The sequence below is a fragment of the Chrysemys picta genome, chromosome 1 (assembly GCF_011386835.1).
Source record: "Chrysemys picta bellii isolate R12L10 chromosome 1, ASM1138683v2, whole genome shotgun sequence".
In the NCBI taxonomy this organism is placed as follows: Eukaryota; Metazoa; Chordata; order Testudines; family Emydidae; genus Chrysemys; species Chrysemys picta.
In genome coordinates this window covers 57,966,814-57,979,684 of record NC_088791.1, presented here as the reverse complement: position 1 = coordinate 57,979,684, position 12,871 = coordinate 57,966,814, and the positions used below count along the sequence as shown (strand labels likewise).

General features: G+C 45.9%; 1 protein-coding gene across 2 annotated transcripts in view; it reads right to left on the bottom strand.

Annotated features, from left to right (window-relative positions):
• Window positions 1-12,871, bottom strand: part of ARID2 (AT-rich interaction domain 2) — a 161,057-nt gene that overhangs the window by 52,019 nt on the left and 96,167 nt on the right. For both annotated transcript variants that reach the window (XM_005297955.5, XM_065557432.1), the window contains 3 exons: window positions 5,220-5,354; window positions 4,329-4,528; window positions 1,035-3,895 (listed from right to left, as the gene is read on the bottom strand). In XM_005297955.5, the coding sequence (XP_005298012.1) occupies window positions 1,035-3,895; window positions 4,329-4,528; window positions 5,220-5,354 (3,196 nt within the window). The remainder of the gene's footprint in view (window positions 1-1,034; window positions 3,896-4,328; window positions 4,529-5,219; window positions 5,355-12,871) is intronic.

Below are 12,871 nucleotides of genomic sequence, written 5' to 3'. Positions count from 1 at the left end.
ATTAAGGGATTTTCTGACCATATGCTATGCTAAAATAACACTAGAGAATGTAAGAATTTTGAATATGATCAGGAATTTTCCTGGAAAATGGTACTGAGCTGTACAAACTGGAATATTTACAATAGGACAGTAGGTGCTAAATGTCATATTAAGAATGGACACATACTATAGCCTACACTGGTGGTGAGGTACAAGGAAGCTCACGCTACTAAAGTTAAATAAAATTTAATCTAAAAAAGAAACTAAGGCCCCTATTCTCCAATCTGATCCATGAAACAGACTCTTATGCCTGTGTAGAGTCCATCAGATATGACTGCAGGATCAGAACCTATGGTGGAAATAAACAGCATCCTTTTTGACCAACGGACAAACACTATTTTCGACTGACTGGAGTAAACTTAAACGTTTATTATCCTTTACGGATCTCCAAACCCCAAAACTTTAACTTATTTCAGTAAGCTCAAAGACTGTGTTAGAAGTATAATCAACTGAGACATTTTATAATATCTATACAGGAAAAATCATTTGAAATTCACTCCTCAGAAATATACTTATATACTAACAAAATATGTACGAACAAAATATAAAACATTACACAAAAGTAGAGACTGCCACCTACAACACCTATTCTAAGTGAGGAGGCAAGATATCGACAACTTTGAGAGCAAGAAATGATAAAACAAATAATTTTAAGATTCTAAAATACAGGGGACTATTTTAACCTTCAAAATAACAAAGCAATTAAATAACAGAAAAGTAAACACGAGGGGTTTTCCCTTGATGCATAATCAAGTTGCAACCTGTTAGACTTTAATCCTTTTAAATAAATTTAAACTATACTACTATAACTAGCATCAAAAACAGAATGAGAGGTATCAGAACAGCTTAAGTAGGAGCACAAAAACAATGATTTTATGAAGATTTTAAATCCCACAGGGGGATAATATCAGAATAGCAAATTTACATTTTGACATATCTGTTTCTTTTACAAATCATATTTGGTAAAATAAACACAAAAAGTTTGCTTAACCTACCTGTGTGACCATGCTTTGTATATATGTTGTTGGATGCTGCTGCTTTTGCTGAACAGCGCTTTCTATTGCTACTTTAGCTACAGTGCTTGGATCCGCTCCAGCTGGCACAGCAACCATAGTTGCACTGCAACCGGCATTGTTGGGGTCACTGATTGTAACAATTCTAACTCCTACTTTATTTGGAATTCCTGGAACAGTTTCCCTATCATTATCCTCTGCTGGCCTCTTTACAGTTTTGCATTCTGCTGTGCCATTAGTAGACCGAACTTCAGATGACAGGGTAGACTGGGACACTCTAGGTCCTGAGTGTGGAACTGCTATGATTTGATGCCCCTGTATAACAGAGGCTGTAGAATGTGGTGAGACAACTACACTTGGGCGTTGCTGAGGCACATCTGAATTCAAACTTGAAGCTAAAGGTCCATTGGGTAAATCAGTGTTGGTACCACTAAGTTGCTGGGTTAACAGTTTTGCAGCTTCCTGTGTACCGCTTACAACAGGTGAACTATTCAAAGTTAATACAGGCCCATTAGAAATCCTTTCCCCTTGATCACCTTTGGCAGTCTCTTGCTGCGTGACATCTGAATTCCCTTGTTCCACTGGAGAGATCTCACCATTTCCTACATGATTGGAAGTTTTGTGATTTGGAATGTTTTTGCTCAAATGAGAACCATCTCCTTTATCAAAATCACAGATTCCATTAACTAGGGGCTTCTTCAAATCACTTTTAATTTCCTGTGTGTCCATTTGTTCAAAGTTCTGCTTTCCAGGAGCTCCATTCTCACCCAATTCTAATGATGGCCCGTTACTGACTTGTGAGCACTGATTGGCCTCATTTTGAGTTTTCCCTGAGTTAGAAGGAGGTAGACTGGAGTCATTATACTTTCTCCCATTTAAAAGACTTCCCACCTGCATTTCATTTTCCTTTGCATCCCCATTACTGGTGTTCGCAGCTCCTCTTCGGCAAGAGGGATTTTCCATAACTTCAATTTTACGTTCATGAACGTGTAAACCTGTTGCTTCCTTTGCTTCTTCCTCCTTTTGGCAAATTATTTTATCACCTTTGAATGGAGGAGCAGCAGCACATGGTGATTGTCCAGCTGGAGGTGCTTGAGTAGCTGGAAGTGTTTGCACCTGAAGCCCAACTCCTGTCTGTGTTCCACTCATTGAGATTCCTGCTGGAGCAATAAGCTGAGTTGTATTTCCCTGACTCACAGTTGCAGTAGCAAAACTAGTATTTGGCACAACTGTTATGGTAACCTGGTTGCCAGAAGTCCCTTGGAAAATGGTTGCTGGGCTATTTGAGATCAACTGGCCTGGCAATATTTGTAGATTAGAAATGGGTACTGTTTGTACTGCCCCTTGGGGCTGGATTGCACTCTGGACCAGCTGAACATTTTGCTGTCCAACTAATAGCTGCTGAGCTGGAGACTGTCCTTGAACTCCAAAACTTGGTGCTTGGTTATTGGCCACCTGATAAACCACCTGAGGACTAGGAGCTCTTGCATTGTTAGGTGGAGGAATCTGTGGAGCTGGGAGTATAAGCTTACCACCAGGAGTTGAAGGGCCTCGTTTTGGAAGAAGCAGCTGTTTTATCAGACTAGATTCACCAGAGGAAGGCTGACCAACTCCTGCATTAGCTTGCGGTGGCTGAACTTGCATTTGTACCGGTTGTTGTTGCTGGACTTGTACTTGTACCTGTTGTTGTGATGGCGCAGGCGAATGTTGCTGCTGTTGCTGCCTCTTCACGGAAAGCATCTGACTGACAGTAGGAGGGGGTCCTTGTGACTGAGCAGTAGATGGAGATGACATTACTGTAGGAACCTGGTTATTTGTAACTGGTCCAGGAGATGGTGAGGAAGATGGAGTTATGTTTGGTTGTCCAGTCAACTGGACAGTTTGACCAGCTGGAAGAGAAGCTGGATTAGTTAGCACAATTTGGTGAATGGCTGGTGCATATGTTTGACCTTGCTGAGTTGGCTGGCTTACAATCACTACACTTTGTTGGGATGGTGGCTGCTGCTGCTGCATGGGTTGTTGTACCACTGTAGATGGGACTTGCTGAGAAGGTAGAGGCTTTGGCGCAATATTCTGAAACCCTACCCTAGAAGTTTGTGGATTTTGGACACCAGCAATAGTAACCACCTGCCCAGCTGCAACTTGAAAATTCTGTACTGTAGTGGCAGAAACAATATTGGATGCAGAGGTCGTGACATATTGTTGGGGTGCTATGATGACTGTGTCTTGTTGCTGGTTACCAGCAGAAGGCTGCTGAGATGAAGTTTGCAAAGGTTGTGATGATGTAGTGATTAACTGTTGACCCTGTGAAACTGCTGAAGTGCATGCTGGTAGGTTCTGTACTCTGCCAAATATATGACCCTGAGGTACAGCTTGTTGAATTACCGTAACAGGAGTGCCTGAAGGTATCTGTCCTGGTACCACTGCATGTAATGGAGACTGTTGTTGAATTACTGGTTGGTGGTGAAGCAATGTCTGAGAACTGACAACAGCAACAGATGGTTGTGGTCCTGCACTGCTGTGATTTTGATTAGAAGCTTGTGCTGCTCCACCTACAGCAATAGTAACAGGAACTGCAGATTGGGAAACTGAGCTCTGTATTACTGTGGCCTTGACTACCTCACAGGAAATTGGAGTTTTATTCTGAATGACAGTCACTGTAGCATTTTGTTGCTGCTGTGTGTGAACTGAAGGATTTTGTGGAATTCTAGAAACAGTCTGTGCCACAGTGTGAACACCTTGAATTGGAAAAGACATCTGTGTTGCTGTCAGATTTGAAGATTGGTTGTTAACTGGGATCCTCTGAAAATGGTTCCCTATACTTTGTGGTCCATGTGGGATTCCTGTTGACCCAAATAAAATAAAAAATCAGAAGTCTCAATGCAAAAATCCAAACCAAACCAAAACACTCCCACCCCCACACCTCAAAGCAAAACACACAAATATAAAGAATCAAAAATCCCAAATTTGAAATTATCATTACAGTCAAGTGAAGTAGTTTCTAAACTCAGCTATAGCATGTCCGGATTAGTAGTGGACATAAGAGTGGCTTGTCTGGTGACTTGCAAATTTAGGGCTTAGGCGTCAAATGCTAGGCAGTATCTACCCAGATACGACTTAGCAACACTATCATCCAGCACTATAAAGCATTAAACAAAAAAATTAAATAACTAGTTTATCAAAACTTCTTTTCACTGAAGTTTACTTTGTTTTACAGTCGTTTCAGAAGCAACAAAAATGGATGCCATATAAAATATAATGTAAAAGATAAAGAACCTGCTGGTGAAGGAGACGGAGATACATCAGGAATAGAATCAACCCGGACGACAGGGGTAGCAGAAGTTGGTTGTTGCTGATAGTACATCTGAATGGGAAGTGGTATAGCTCTCCTTTTAACTCCTACTACATGTATATGTGCCTGCCCGTTGTTATTTGGATCCTCTACTCTCTTCACTGTGTGATTTGGAAAGACAGTTCTGCCAAACACAAACATACAGCTATATACATCACAAAAATTCAATCCTTTCACAGTATTATTTTTTTCTTTCTTTTCAATTTTTAGCACATCAACTCTGCTCTGTACGCAGAGAGGACAAAGACAAACATATTATAAAAACTAAGAAGTCAAATACTTCATTATGTACCTAACTGCAAAATCTAGATCCTAGGATACTCATGTTAGTCAGTCAGGGTTACATATTCAACCTCTGCCAAAAAGAGAAGGAATGGGCATGGGAAGTCTCCATTCTATTTTTCAAACAGAATAGTATTTTTCAATGTCTAATATTTTGTGACAGCATCTGTCCCTGTTTCTGCAGAGATGCAGCCTGTCATGTGTCTTCTCACCAGAGTAAAATGCTCAGATGCTTTTTTTAGAAGGCAGCCTCCCTAGGGACTGAGAGGTTCACCAGAATTACCATTTCCAAGATCTTGGACAAGAGAAATGGAAACTGTAACCCCCAAAAGCTAGAGGTGGAAGAAATATATGGCCAAACACATACAGCAAGCTCTAACAAAGTCTTTAAAAAGAACAAAATAATTGCATTGAACTATCAAACTTTAAAACTTATTTGAGAGTAGGTATTTCCCTAAAGAAGTTTGAAGTTGCAGATTAGCATTAGGCATCCACAATCTCCTGTTTATTCTTCTATAGATTTTTCACCTTACCGAAGACATTTATAAAATCCAGTTGATGTTAGGATTCCACCTCGAGCTAATTTACTGCAGGTTGAGAGGTATTCAGAGTACATTTCTGCTCGAGAGACTGAGCAATCTGAATTCACCTCAAAATGTGCATTCAACCTAAAAATGGAGAAAGAAAAATAAATGATGAAACACGCTGCAACATGGACATTTCTTTTTAAAGGGCTGAAACACTACTCTCTGGCTGAATAAAGGTTTTTGGACAATCAATAACAATGCTACTAATTTAAAATATTGAAAAGAGCATTTTAATGCGCTCTCCTATCAAACACCTCCTCAATACAATGTAATTTTATCTTTCACAATGTAAACCTCAATGCCCAAAGTTAATACAAGGAAAAACACTAAGATAGATGGCAAAAACTGATCACATAACATCCTGTTGAGATTATTATTTACATGTATAATATGCAAGACTTAGTAACATATTCACAAACCAAAAACTTAGAGAAAATTTCAGATTGAAAATGTGTTTCAATGAAGTCCCCAGAACAACTTTATATATTCTCTACAAAATTCTACAACTTTTGTAGAAAAAAACCTATGTAAAACCCACAAATGTTAGAATGACTGGAAATTAACAGCTCAGTTCCTCACTGCCATATAATCTTTAATCATCTGCTCACCCCCACCCAACTGTGTCTATCAGTTAAACAAATTATATATTTAAAAGCTTCAAACTATACCTTTTAAACTTTAGATCAAAAGTCAGATATAGTTTAGCATTGCATACTCATTCTCTATCAAAGGTTTCCATCAAAAATTTGCTGACCTGACAAGTCAAAATAAGTTTTTCAGACTGATCTGGTAATCTAGGGCCTGGTCTACACTACGACTTTAATTCGGATTTAGCAGCGTTAAATCAAATTAACCCTGCACCCGTCCACACAACGAAGCCATTTAATTCGAAATAAAGGGCTCTTTAAATCGATTTCTGTACTCTACCCCGACGAGCGGAGTAGCGCCAAAATCGATTTTATTTCGAATTAGGGTTAGTGTGGCCGCAATTCGATGGTATTGGCCTCCGGGAGCTATCCCACAGTGCAACACTGTGACTGCTTTGGACAGCAATCTGAACTCGGATGCACTGGCCAGGTAGACAGGAAAAGCCCCGCGAACATTTGAATTTTATTTCCTGTTTGCCCAGCATGGAGAGCACAGGTGACCACAGATCAGCACAGCTAACCATGCAGGCCGATAATCGAAAAAGAGCACCAGCATGTACCGTACGGGAGGTACTGGATCTGATCGCTATATGGGAAGAGGATTCAGTGCTAGCAGAACTTCGTTCAAAAAGACGAAATGCAAAAACTTTTGAAAAAATCTCCAAGGGCATGATGGAGAGAGGCCACAATAGGGACTCAGATCAGTGCCGCGTGAAAGTCAAGGAGCTCAGACAAGCCTATCAAAAAACAAAGGAGGCAAACGGTCGCTCCGGGTCAGAGCCGCAGACATGCCGCTTCTACGCCGAGCTGCATGCAGTTCTAGGGGGGGCCGCCACCACTACCCCACCTCTGACCGTGGATTCCGAGGCGGGGATAATCCCAATCAGCTACACCTGAGGATTCTGCGGACGGGGAAGAGGAGGAGGAAGAGGATGAGCTTGCAGAGAGCACCCAGCACTCCGTTCTCCCCAACAGCCAGGATTTTTTTCTCAGCCTGACTGAAGTACCCTCCCAACCCTCCCAAGCCAGTATCCAAGACCACGACCCCATGGAAGGGACCTCAGGTGAGTTTACCTTTTAAAATATAAAACTTGTTTTAAAAGCAAGGGTTTTTAATGATTACTTTGCCCTGAGGACTTGGGATGCATTCGCAGCCAGTACAGCTACTGGAAAAGTCTGTTAACGTGTCTGGGGATGGAGCGGAAATCCTCCAGGGACATCTCCATGAAGCTCTCCTGGAGGTACTCCAAAAGCCTTGCCACAAGGTTTCTGGGCAGTGCAGCCTTATTCCGTCCTCCATGGTAGGACACTTGACCGCGCCATGCTTGCAGCAAGTAATCTGGTATCATTGCATGACAAAGCCTGGCAGCGTATGGTCCCGGTGTTTGCTGGCATTCAAGCAACATCCGTTCTTTATCTTGCTATGTAATCCTCAGGAGAGTGATATCGCTCATGGTAACCTAGTTGAAATATGGGAATTTAATTAAGGGGACAGAGGTGGCCGTTCCTACTGGGCTGTTTGCTTGTGGCCGAAAAGAAATCCTTCCCTGCAGTTGGCCCAGAGCTTTTCGCGTTGGCTAGTAGGGATCTTCCCTGATACCAGCCACGCGGTGGGGGGAGGGATAAAGCGATCATCCAGAGATTTGGATGGAGGGGGTGGTTAGTTTGTTTTCTGCTGCTGAATGTTAACAGGAAAACCGCAGCACTCAACGGACTTTACTTGGTATGTGGGAAAGGACGGCGCAGAAGCCGAAAGACAATGGCTTACCATGGCCGCATGCAAGCCGAATTCTGTTGCCCGGACCTGCGTCTGTGATCTCTAGTAGCAAAGCCACAGGCACTAAATATTAAGAGGCAAAATGCGACCTTGCAGAGAAATCACATGTGCTATGTAATGTGAATAGTGTTGGTCACCGTGAAAGAGTATAAGCAGTGTTCTGCAAAATGTATCTTTTTAAAAAATTCTCTCCTTTTTTCCCTCCCTCCAGCAGCTGCAAATTCTTCAAGCCTCCCTCCTCCGTCCCAAAGGCTATCACAGATAAGGCGTTGGAAAAAGAAGACGCGAGACGAGCTGTTCGCAGAAATCATGGAATCCACCCACAGTGACAGAGCTCATCTGAATGAGTGGAAGGACACGGTTTCAAAGTATAGGAAAGAAGCCAGTGAACGTGAGGACAGGAGGGACCAACGTGAGGACAGGAGGGACGCTCGAGATGAGAGGTGGCGGCAGGAAGATCAGAGGAGGCAGGATGCAATGCTGGGGCTGCTGCGTGAGCAAACAGACATGCTCCAGCGTCTGGTGGAGCTTCGGGAACGGCAGCAGGATAACAGAGTGCCGCTACAGCCCCTGTATAACCTCCCTCCCCCCTCACCATGTTCCATAGCCTCCTCACCCAGACGTGTAAGAACGCGGGGGGGGAGGATCTGTACACCTTCCCATTCCACCCCAGTGGACAGCCCAAGCAAAAGGCTGTCATTTTTTTAACCCTTTTTTAGTGGCCTTTTCCTTCCCGCCGATCCTCCTCCTAAACCCCACCCGGGTTCCCTCCCTCTTTTTATAATCTATTAATAAAGAATAAATGATTTTGAAACGATAGTGACTTTATTTGGTTTGAAAGCAAGCTGGGGGAAGGGGGAGGGTGGGTTCCTTACAGAGAATGAGTCAATAAAGGGGGCGGGTTTTCATGAAGGAGAAACAAACAGATATTTCACACTGTAGCCTGGCCAGTCATGAAACTGGTTTTCAAAGCTTCTCTGATGCACAGCGCTTCCTGGTGTGCTCTTCTAATCGCCCTGGTGTCTGGCTGTCGCCCTGCGCGTAATCAGCAGCCAGGCTATTTGCCTCAGCCTCCCACCCCGCCATAAAGGTCTCCCCCTTACTTTCACAGAGATTGTGGAGCACACAGCAAGCAGAAATAACAATGGGGAGACTGGTTTGGCTGAGGTCTGAGCGAGTCAGTAACGATAGCCAGCGACCTTTTAAACGGCCAAATGCACATTCTACCACCATTCTGCACTTGCTCAGCCTGTAGTTGAACAGCTCCTGACTCCTGTCCAGGCTGCCTGTGTATGGCTTCATGAGCCATGGCATTAAGGGGTAGGCTGGGTCCCCAAGAATAACTATTGGCATTTCAACATCCCCAACGGTTATTTTCTGGTCCGGAAAGTAGGTCCCTTGCTGCAGCCCTTTAAACAGAGTAGTGTTCCTGAAGACGCGAGCGTCATGAACCCTTCCCGGCCAGCCCACGTTGATGTTGGTGAAACGTCCCTTGTGATCCACAAGTGCTTGCAGCACCATTGAAAAGTACCCCTTGCGGTTTATGTACTGGGTACCCTGGTGCTCCGGTGCCAAGATAGGGATATGGGTTCCATCTATCGCCCCACCACAGTTAGGGAATCCCATTGCAGCAAAGCCATCCACTATGACCTGCACATTTCCCAGTGTCACTACCTTTCGTAGCAGCACCTCAGTGATTGCTTTGGCTACTTGCATCACAGCAGCCCCCACAGAAGATTTGCCCACTCCAAATTGATTCCCGACTGACCGGTAGCTGTCTGGCGTTGCAAGCTTCCACAGGGCTATCGCCACTCGCTTCTCAACTGTGAGGGCTGCTCGCATCTTGGTATTCTGGCGTTTCAGGGCAGAGGACAGCAAGTCACAAAGTTCCATGAAAGTGCCCTTACGCATGCGAAAGTTCCGCAGCCACTGGGAATCATCCCACACCTGCAACACTACGCGGTCCCATCAGTTTGTGCTTGTTTCCCTTGCCCAGAATCAGCGTTCCATGGATAGAACCTGCCCCATTAACAACATGATCTCCAAAGCACCGGGGCCCGCAGTTTGACAGAATTCTGTGTCCGTGTCCATGTCCATGTCCTCACCATGCTTGTCGCTGAGCTGCCGCCGCCGCTGCCTCCTTGCCTCGTTTTTCTGGTCCTGGCTCAGCATAAACTCCACGAGAACGCGCAAGGTGTTTACAATGTTCATGACTGCTGTCTTGAGCTGAGCGGGCTCCATGCTTGCCGTGGTATGGAGTCTGCAGTGTTCACCCAGGAAAAAAGGCGCGAAATGGTTGTCTGCCGTCCATTGCTTTCATGCAGGGAGGGAGGGAGGGGTGAGGCTGTACCCAGAACCACCTGCGACCAAGTTTTTTGTCCCATCAGGCACTGGGATCTCAACCCAGAATTCCAATGGGCAGGGGAGACTGCGGGAACTATGGGATAGCTACCCACAGTGCAACGCTCCAGAAATCGATGCTAGCCCCGGAACATGGACACACACCGCCGAATTAATGTGCTTAGTGTGGCCGCATACATTCGAATTTATACAATCTGTTTCCCAAATTCAAATTATATAAATTTGGATTAATCCCGTAGTGTAGACATACCCTAAATGTACTGCAATACAAAGGAAAAATCAGAGATATAGTAACAACCTTACCCTCAGCTACCAGGATCATAAGAGACTAGGAGTGCTACAGAGGCAGAACATTCATCCCTGGAGGCAAGCAGGGTGAAGGCCTCATGTTGTCATCAAACAACCGGCTCTGGCCAATGCTCCAGGCAACATCAATAAATTCCCAGGGACCGAAGCAATGTGTGGTTCCTGAAGGACCTCCACAAAAGCACAGCCAACCAAAATAAAGGATATTTTCCTTAACTGGTAATTTTTATTTCTTTGAGATCCTCTATGCCATCCCAGAAAGTTGGAAAATAGTTCCTTTCTGACAGCAAATGGAGACAGCAACAACTGTCTACAGCGGGGGCGGGCAAACTTTTTGGCCTGAGGGCTGCATCAGGTTTCAGAAATTGTATGGAGGGCCGGTTAGGGGAGGCTGTGCCTCCCCAAACAGCCGGGCGTGGCCCAGCCCCCTCCCCCCGCTTCTCGCTCCCTGACACCCCCCCCAGGACTCCTGCCCCATCCACCCCCACCCCCCCGTTCCCTGGTGGCCCCCCTATGTACCCCCACCACTCCTTGTTCCCTGACTGCCCCCGGAACCTTCACCTCTGACTTCCTGCCGCCGCCCCATCCAATCCCCCCTCCTTCCAGATTGCCCCCCAGGATCCCTGCCCCCATTCAACCCCCCTGTTCCCTGCCCTCTGACTGCCCCGACCCCATCCACACCCCGAACTCCCCTGCCCTCTATCCAACCCCCCTGCTCCCTGCCCCCTTACCGCGCTGCCTGGAGCACCGACGGCAGGTGGCACGACAGCCGCGCCGCCTGGCTGAAGCCAGCCACTCCACAGCGCAGCACAGAGTACCGGGTCAGGCCAGGCTCTTCACTGCGCTGCCCGGCTACCCAGAGCATTGCGCCGGCGGCGCAGTGCGCTGAGGCTGTGGGGGAAGGGGGACAGCAGGGGAGGAGCCGGGGACTAGCCTCCCGGGCCAGGAGCTCGGGGGCCGGGCAGGAGGGTCCCATGGGCCGGTTGTGGCCCGCAGGCCGTAGTTTGCCCACCTCTGGTCTACAGAATACCAAAATAACTTCATTGCCATGCAGGATCAAAGAGTATCAATATATTTTTTAAACTGTCAGCAGTAAAATCTATATCACCTATACGATTTGAAAAAACACACCGTGTTCTCTATTGTTTAGCATCACTTAAAAGTACTATAATCAGAATGTAACTGGAAATTCTAAAGAGAAAGAAAGCAGATGAGAGAATTTAGTGTTGTCTTCTTTCATAGCCAATACAACCAGTGTTCCCTCTAATTTTTCCCACCCATATGCGGAATGAATTTTGTTATGCGCACCAATATGGAGGTGATGTGTGACAAAATTCATGTGATGGGGGTGGGGCCGAGGGGTTCGGAGTGTGGGAGGGGGTCCAGGGGGTTGGGGTGAGGGGCTCCAGCTGGAAGTGCGGGCTCTGGGGTGGGGCCGGGGATGAGGGGTTTCGGATGCAGGGCGGTGCTTGGGGAGGGGGGAGAGAGAGAGAGAGAGACAGAGAGAGAGGTCTCCCCCCAGCTCTCTCCCCCCGCAGAAGCAGCACCTGGGCTGTGGGGAAGAGGCACCTCTCCCCGCCTCAGAAGCTCTGGGTTTGGGGCTGCAGGATAGGTGCCCCTCCCCCAGCAGGTCCGCGCCGGGGCTGCGCTGCCTTGGTTGCACCTGGGGCAGCACCGCCCCAGCAGGTCCGGGCACCCCGTCTGTGACTGGCTCCGGTCCGCTCCACCCACGCCGCAGCAGAGTTGGGACCAAGGAAGGGGTGCTCCGCGTCCCGGTTGCAGCAGGTTGGAGGCCAGACTAGGTGAGGGGCTGGAGGAGGGATGCCCCTCCCCTGGCAGGTCCCTGGGCGGGTTCCTTGAATGCCTGCGTGGTGCTAAATAGGCTGCTGTGTGGCTGCGCAGCTTACAGGGAACTTAGAATACAATACCAGTAAACATGATGCCATTATTTTTTGCCAAACTTTTACTATAGTTACAAAAATTGAATCCACATTCTGTGTAATAATGCATAGGTATTATGAAAAAAAATCAATATTCCTGCTTTCTCTAACCAGATTGTCATTAAAAACAGTGTCAGCCTCCCATGACACACACCAGTATCACTGTGACCAATGAATGTCAGAGAAGGTGTTGTCTATCTCATAATCTTGATTGGGAGTTGGTGATTAGACCATGATGTGCACTTACCTTGCAGGGGATCCTTCTTCCGGCCCAGCTGACTTATAATATTAGGGATATTTAGTTTTAATACATTGCCCCTCTTTCGCATGTCCTTCCGCTGCTTCCAAGAGATAGTAATATTTCTAAATTCTTCCATTATGAATTACTCCCTTGCAACTTCTCTCAGTAAGGGACAGTGACAAAAACTTACTAAGAGATTTTACAAGGGTAAAAACCCCTCAATACTGGCTTTCATGCAAACACAGTTGAAAGAGACTATTTCCCATTCTTCAACTCCAAGTTATTGGAAAAAATACCATGGTTAGTATTATATTTTAGGCTTGTGT